This window comes from Pyxicephalus adspersus, chromosome 6, assembly GCF_032062135.1.
Source record: "Pyxicephalus adspersus chromosome 6, UCB_Pads_2.0, whole genome shotgun sequence".
NCBI classification, from domain to species: domain Eukaryota; kingdom Metazoa; phylum Chordata; class Amphibia; order Anura; family Pyxicephalidae; genus Pyxicephalus; species Pyxicephalus adspersus.
In genome coordinates this window covers 21,887,304-21,895,394 of record NC_092863.1, presented here as the reverse complement: position 1 = coordinate 21,895,394, position 8,091 = coordinate 21,887,304, and the positions used below count along the sequence as shown (strand labels likewise).

At 36.2% G+C, this 8,091-nt stretch overlaps 1 protein-coding gene across 1 annotated transcript; it reads left to right on the top strand.

Moving 5' to 3' along the window:
- Positions 1 to 510: 510 nt before the first annotated feature.
- Positions 511 to 7,468, top strand: RPL23 (ribosomal protein L23). Its single transcript, XM_072414923.1, has 5 exons — positions 511 to 582; positions 2,290 to 2,373; positions 3,258 to 3,386; positions 3,564 to 3,677; positions 7,352 to 7,468. The coding sequence occupies exons 1-5, from the start codon at positions 570 to 572 to the stop codon at positions 7,432 to 7,434; spliced, it is 423 nt and encodes a 140-aa protein (XP_072271024.1). The 5' UTR covers positions 511 to 569; the 3' UTR covers positions 7,435 to 7,468.
- Positions 7,469 to 8,091: the final 623 nt, after the last annotated feature.

Here is an 8,091-nt window from a genome sequence, read left to right as displayed (position 1 = left end):
GCGCAATACATTTGACCTTCCTAAAAAGATTAAAAGGTTGACAGCAATGTTCAGAGGAACAAACTGTATCAGAAACAGCTTTCAGATATGGTGCAGTTTATATGCTGTCATTTTGTTAAAAAAGAAAAAAAAAACACTGCAGTAATTAGTTTTCTCAAAAACAGATGGTAAAGAACAATGACTAAGTAAGAGTAATCATCATTAAAACATTATTTGCAGTAAAAACACAGCTTCTGTTGTTGATGTCTTTTTTTTTTTTTTATTATTGTCTAGCTTTATTAAAACAAGTTCGGTCTCCATAGTTGGACATTCCCACACCACTACTCGTTCAATCTACAAATATTCCCTCTTATTGCACAATGTTTTATAATTACCATATCGCATAAAAATACTAAAACTCCTGCATATAATCTATATCTCTTCGCAATTGTACTGTAAATTCCGAATGAGAAAACAAGCAATAATCAAGAAGGCGCAGTATAAGCATGTCACGTGACACGTCACATCCGGCATTGTAATGCTATATCCCAGCGTCCTTTGCTGGCGTCTTCCTCTTTCCGGAAACCAAGATGTCTAAGAGAGGTGGGTGCCGTTAGTGGTACTTTTAAATCTGATGCCATCTTCTCTCAGCGGCGGTTGCTGGTTGTTGGTTTTTGTTAATTTTAGTTGTCCACATCTCACTCGGTGTCCTGGTACCGTTATTGTCAAGATTGTGGGGCGGATAGTATAAAAGCGTTGTATCCGATGATTGCCTGTACAGAAAAGCAATACGGGGCCATGTTCCTTCATTCTCTTATGTACTGATTCTGTAGGATAAGGTTGGAAGATGAGCGCTTCGCGTACATTTGTTGTGTTTAGCTAGTGAAGGGTGCAGGATAATGTGTAGTTTTGAGCCATGGTAAGTGGATTTATAACTCTGCAGTGTCTGTGTTGTACATCTAAAAAAGTTTCATTTTTTTATTTATTTTTTAAAAAGTGGAGTAGAAGTCACATTTTGTAAAATGTGCTGTCAGACCCTTTTTTATTCAGAAAGTGCGTTCAAATTACTTCTGCCTGCCAAACTAAAGCTGGGTATACTTAGGTTTTTGTCGCTTTGGACTTAGTGACTGTGTTCTGTCCCAAATAAATAAATGTGGTACCCCCATCATATAGTATTATAATGATTTCCTCCACTCCCATGGCATTTTGCTAAAAAGCATTTAGTGATCACTGTACACACACACACACAAGATCAGTCCAAGATGATCATTATTTGTCTTAGGCAACTATTTAGTGTGTTCAGTTTTTCTCAACCAAGGATCCTTCAGAGGTTGGGGTTCTTTAGGCATTGTACCTCTCAGGTCAGTTTGTACACCAATGTTCTTTTTGGCTTTATGTAAGGGTTACATACTGGCCAGCAATGTAATACCTATTCCTATTAATCAACACAATAATGTGAAGTGACCTGTGATTATAGTAAATATAGCTGTGGTTCTCTGAATACCTGAAAGTTTATTTTTTGTCCCCAAGGGTTTCCCTGTGTTATGAAGGTGGAGAAATACTGCTTTAGTGTAATAGCGTGTAAATATATTGTGTGCGTTTGCAATATGAAAACATGCTCAGACCTAATTTTTGCTGTCCTTACTAATGCAGAGCTAATCAAATGACATATTTGACAATATTTATATATGCTCTTGTACTATACTATGTTTGGAACCCAGCCCTAAGAATACAAAATTGGAACCAGACAGGTCCCTTATTGCTGAAGGACAGATGATGTCCTTTCTGCAATAAAATACCCTTTCCAGCCTGATTGCAATATTTTTTTAAAATGTTCCTGTTCTTTCACTGGCACTGCTATCATCTTTTGCTCCGCTTCCTTTTTCCAGATCTTTGGCTATCTATTGGCTTGTGGTATCATGGATTAGGATAGCTGCTAGGTGGATCATCGGGATGAACATCAAAGTATTTCAGCTTTATTAGGTGATATATATGATCTTCTTTAAAAGTGTTTTCTATCACAGAATAAAAGTAAAAAAAGCAATATACTGGTCTTTCCTTGGATAAAAGAGTAACATGGGCATCTGTGAGAGTGATGTTTAAAATCTAACATTGCCAAGGTGCCCCAGTTTGATTTGTTGGAACTTTAACAATCCCAGAAGTAGGCAGATGATAATTTCTTTTTCCTAATGATGGTGGCCCTGATAGTTAGTTTGTTGTTACTGGTACATCTTTTTTTTTTTTTTTTTTTTTTTAGGATGCAATTGTCTTAATAAACCCATGTTAAGTAAACTAATTTTTTTTTTTCAGGACGTGGAGGTTCTTCTGGTGCGAAGTTTCGCATCTCCCTCGGTCTTCCTGTGGGAGCTGTCATCAACTGTGCCGATAACACCGGTATGTTGAAATAGTGCCAGTACATCATAATTATTTTTGTTGCGGTTTGCTTATGTATACATGTTCTGATGTTTAGAACGGTTACAACAGATGAAGTTCAAAATTGCCGCTTGCATGGTTATAAGCTGCCTGACAGTTTTATCTTCAAGCATGGTATACTCTAGCTTTTATGGTGAAAGGTAGGGTCTCTTTTGCAATGGAAGCTTACCTGTTATAATACAAAGGTAAATTAAATTTTATTATTTTCAGTCTTAGTGCCCTCTATTGGGGTAATCTCACATTTACTTTCCTGTCTACACCACAAATGAACTGTAACTAAATTCATTCTCTGACCGTTTTGATGCGGCCACACATGAAGTTTTAGGTATAGAAGGCAAGGATTTAAAGCGGAACTAAACCTTGTAAGACTTGACTATTAATTATGCAATACTTTTTAAAACATGGTGTTGCCAGGGTTTAGCCTGCCAAGTCCATCTCTGTTTTTCTGCACAATGCATTTTTGTTGGTCACAAGGAGATGCATGAACAGCGTGGTTTGCTTGCTGAAAGTTGCTATTGACTTGTAGGTGACCAGACTTTGACAGTGCTGGCTGGCCATGTCAACAAAACAGTCTGTTGCTGGTTGCAGCATGGATTATCAATGCTGCTGTTTTGCTGTCTTTCCAAGCACTATCAAGGTGTACACTGGACATTTTAGTATGAGAAATATGAAGCAGGTACAGCAAAGATGACACAGGAGCTTCTTCTTCTCTTTACATTACTGTTGTAATCAGAATGGCTCTGATGGGGTACCTTATGTGTAAGAAAAACATGTAGTCCCCTCACATCTACAGGGAGAAAAAAAATTCCCAGTCAGGAATAATTACTATTTTTCTTTTTTGCTAGGTGCCAAGAATTTGTACATCATTTCAGTTAAAGGAATCAAAGGTCGTCTGAACAGATTGCCTGCAGCTGGTGTTGGTGACATGGTGATGGCCACAGTGAAAAAAGGAAAACCTGAACTCAGGAAAAAAGGTGAGTTATTTTCCGAAACGCCTTCATAATCTCAACCGACACAAGCAGAAAAGCCTTTTGGACCAAAACCAGTTTTGTAAAAAAAAAAAAAAAAAAAAAAATCCTTATACATTTAAAATTGATGAATTACACAAAACTGACATTTAAAGTTTAAAAAAATTCAATTTGTTTTTCCAGTGCATCCTGCAGTTGTCATACGGCAGCGGAAATCGTACCGAAGAAAAGATGGTGTGTTTCTATATTTTGAAGATAATGCAGGGGTGATAGTGAACAATAAAGGTGAAATGAAAGGTATGTCATGTAGTATATATGTGCACACATGGGAATCGCTATAGTCTTTTACAAAATCTGTTCTGTATTCTGCCGGCTCAAACATAAAAGCCTTGATTTTTTTCTGGTGTTCTCTAAAGTTCGGGAGCATTTGGATATCCTGTCTTTAAAATTTTATTTTTCATTTTAAAACTAAAGTGAAAATAAAAAAAAAAAAATACACCTTTATTCCAGCAAATCCTTCAGTAGCGCTGGGCCTTCCCTCGATCCAGTCCCTTCGATCTTCTCTTTCAGGGTGTTGCACAAAAAAACGTAAATACAATTTTTACTTTACATTTACGGGTTGTCTACCCTTTCATGTAAAGTAAAAAAAAAAAAAAGTTTGAGTTTAGGGCTACTTTAACTGCAAAGTTAATTTTCCTGAGTTTTGAGTTAAGTTTTCTTGACCCTTTGATTTCTGTTACAAACATCTGTGACTTTATTGACTGCTCATTAAGAGTGGAGGAAGGAGCCCTGTGAAAATTTTGACTTTCTAGATTTGCCTCTTTAACACCTTCTATCCATCACCTAGAATAGCCTTGCTGTTTAGAATATCTGGCTTTACATATAGACATGCATGTTCTGGTCAGTGACTAAAACCCTGTTGAGACAAGCCGGTCAGGGTGCTAGCCAAACTAGCATCTGGTAAGGAGTACTGGCAAAGGCACTTCTAATGTCTTACAGAAAAGTTTGCTTTTAGAGATTTAAACATTACCTCCTGAGCGGTAACCCCAATTGTGACTCGGGGTAGAAAAAAACGCTGACTGCGGTAACCCCGAGTCACACTCGGGGTAGCCAAAACAGTGAAATACAATAGTAAATATAACCTTACCTGATCCGCCGGCGTCCTCCTTCACGATCCCTGTCCTTTTGCTTCCTTCAGGCAGCGTCCTCTGGTGACGTTGGTGCGTGCAGACGTTCCGTTCGGGGCGTGGCGGGAATTTCAGTTCTGTTGGTAATGCATTCAATACAAAATAACTCTATTGAATGCAATACAGTGAATTTATTAGTAAAAGCAGTACATTGTCTCTTCTTAATTTTTTTTTACAGTATATAATAGTATGCGTATAATTATATTTTTTTAATTCTTAAAAAATATATATTTTTATTTAATTTATTATTTTCACATGATTTTGTTTCAAACTTTATTAAACTCCTACTAATTATATTATACTGTAAAATAAATTTCATGAAAAACAATGTACTGCTTTTAGACATATAAATCCGGACAGAAATGAACCGCCCAGGAGGTTAACCAGCATCCCTCTATGGAGTTAGAGATCATGGCAAATATTATTCTGGGAATGGAGTTTAGAGTTGCTTTAGGAGTATAGCTGTTTTTTACTTTACAATAGTGTTTGAGCTCTAGCTTGCCTTGTTTTTTTAGTCATTTTAGAACTGAAAAGGTTAAAATTATACTGAGAATTATGGAGACTCTCATTACTGATTTTATTCAGATTAGTTTTGAAGAATTAAACCTCCAAGAAGCTGTGTCAATAGTCAGGTGGATGACAGATTAGTTATTGTCTGTGGAATAAAAACTACATTTTTCAAAGTACTGTTTGGGTACAATGACCATTTTTATGTTGCCTATAATTTAGTTAACCTTCACTTTTAGGTTGACTAATTGGGGTGGCCAGTACAGTTCTTACTTGTTCTAAATCTTAGTGGACATTACTGGAGCCATTCGCAGATTTTAGCAGCAAAGAAGTATTTTCAGGGGGGAGAGGGCAGCCATGACTGTCCATACTTTTATGTTAACGAAACCTGTATTTGGAACAGGGCATGGCAATCTAAGGAATTTGACAAGTGTATTACTACAATAGCATTTTGGATTTTCAAATTCATAAAACTGTTTCCATGATGCCTTTTTTCCAACACCTGGTCAGGAATTTTAGTAAGGTGTTTCTCCATCCACATAGACCTCTCTGTACATCCTTATTTTTTAAAGTTAGTGTTTAGTTGCTAGACTTATACTTCAATAATGTTTAACATTTCCACCAAGTAAAACGTTTAATAACTTGTAAATTAAATATGGTGCTTTTTAGGGACTGATAATTACATTGAATTTGTATAGTGACTACCAGCATTGCGAACAACAGTAAATTTGTGGCTTCCTAATGTAATTGTTTTAAAGCATGTTAGAATTTCCCTACAGGCTTTTAAATTCAGGTTTTTAATGGTTTGCAAAAAATAACCTCTTCTAAAAAGCACTTGTTTTGCCTGTTTAGTGGCACTTTAAGTTGTCGAGGAAGAGGAGATAAATTCACTTTCTTTGGGTGAGGAGATAGCTACATGTGCTATACTACTTCAATCAGTGGTGGGACATTCTACTGACTAAGTACTGGTAATCTGTAGATACCAAATATGTCTATGCTGGAAGCAGTCTAAAGCTGTAAGTAAGGCTGGGTCTACATGAACGGTTTTAAAAACGCATAAAAACATTCCTACCACATTTATGTGTTTTTATGCACTTTTACAAGCATTTAAAGCTTAACTTTAAAACGCTTAAAAACTTTTATAAACTTTTATAAGTTTTACTTTTAACCCTTTCAGGGAATGAGTACAGGGGTACATAAAACCCCTTACTCATTCCCTGAAAGGGTTTTAAATATGTGTATAAAAAAATTGGTTGAGACTTTAATGGTAAATTATTTTATTTAAATGTTTGTGTAGCTAAAGCATCAATAGGATTTCCCTTTCCTCAGCTAATTAGGGAGCAGAGCAATCAGTGGAGCTCTGCTATGCTGACAGCTCTGCTTCCCTGATTGCTCCTGCATCCCTAGAGGAGCTGTGACATGGTCTGTATCTGTAACACATACTGCAATACATTCATAAACATAACTTGAGATTAGCCATCTCACAATAATTATTATAGTATTATTCGGGCCAGTGTGAATGGTACAAGACAGTGTACAACCGACCATAGCATCACAATATTGTTATTTATGCCAGTATAGATGGCGCTAGACAGTGTATAACTAACCATAACATAGAACATATAAAGAATATACATAGGAAAAATCCCAATTGTACAGTCTCCACAAAGAAACGCAGGCATGAGACCATGCAAACCCCTGTGTTTCGCCCAACTAGGGGTTAGTATAACGCAAGCAGATCACGGTCTTATGATAATCCAGCGATATCTCAGGGAGAGTTTAATGCCTTCATTCACTACAGCCTCTCCTTGTAAGTGACAGAGTGCTGTCCACTTACAAGGAGAGTCTTGAGGCTGGAGCCTTCCCCTCCTCTCTCTCCTCATCTAGCAGTGAACTCCATGTGCTCTTTGCATTGAATATTGTCTTGTGCCATTTACACTGGCCCGAATAATGCTATAATCAATATTGTGATTGTAAGTTATGTTTGAATGTATTGTATTCTGAGCATTTATCATTGCTACTATACTTAGTTGCCAAAAAAAAACATGTGTCTGGACTAATTTCTTATACTATTCCTGTTGCCTGTTTTGCACAATTCCAGGAGAAAAAAAAAGAAAGGGGGCCATGTTGTGTCTGATGTCCCCAGTTTAGCTGCATTAAACTAATTCATTAAGCTATATGAACCTCTTATTTTTTGATGTTATCATTCTTTGATAATTTTGGATTTAATAGAATCTACTACATTATTTTAACATTTTGTTTGTACTTTATTTATAGGTTCAGCTATAACAGGTCCTGTGGCAAAAGAATGTGCTGATCTGTGGCCTAGGATCGCCTCCAATGCAGGAAGCATTGCCTGAACAAGCTTCTGTAAAATAAAATGCTTACAACAAAGCTGCCTTTGTTTTATTTATTGAAAGAGAGATGTATGCACCATACCTGTAAAATTACTTTGGGTTAAGTGGTAATTCTAAAATTAAAGTTTGTATTATGATGGACTAGCAAATGTTTGCCTGTTTTAGAGTAGGCATGCTTAGGGGTTTTTTCATTGCAGCCACACAGCAGTAGAATGTAAAAGATTTTTTAAAAGATTACAAAACAATGACAATTGACAAGAAAATTATAAAAAAATACAAGGTTCAGGTCTAGAAAATACAATAGTAAATATGTCAGGGTTTCATACATATGAGGGTTCACATATAGAGTAGTAGTAACAAAGCAATAACTTCCTCTTTGTAAAGTAAGTTTTAGGAAGTCAATAGTAAAACAACATATATCGTGACAAAAAGCTTCTTACATACATTATCACAGCTTTTATTACAGCTTCATGTGTATTGCAAACCTGAGAAGGGGGGAAATTAAAAAATATATAGGAAAAGCAGACAATCTTTAACTGGATAGAGGTGAGGGTTGGTTTTTTGTTTTCCTATTAAAATACCAGGTCCTTTCCTAGTGCGAATATTGATCATGTGGCTGCTGATCCCATACACATTAAACAATAAGTATATGAAAACATT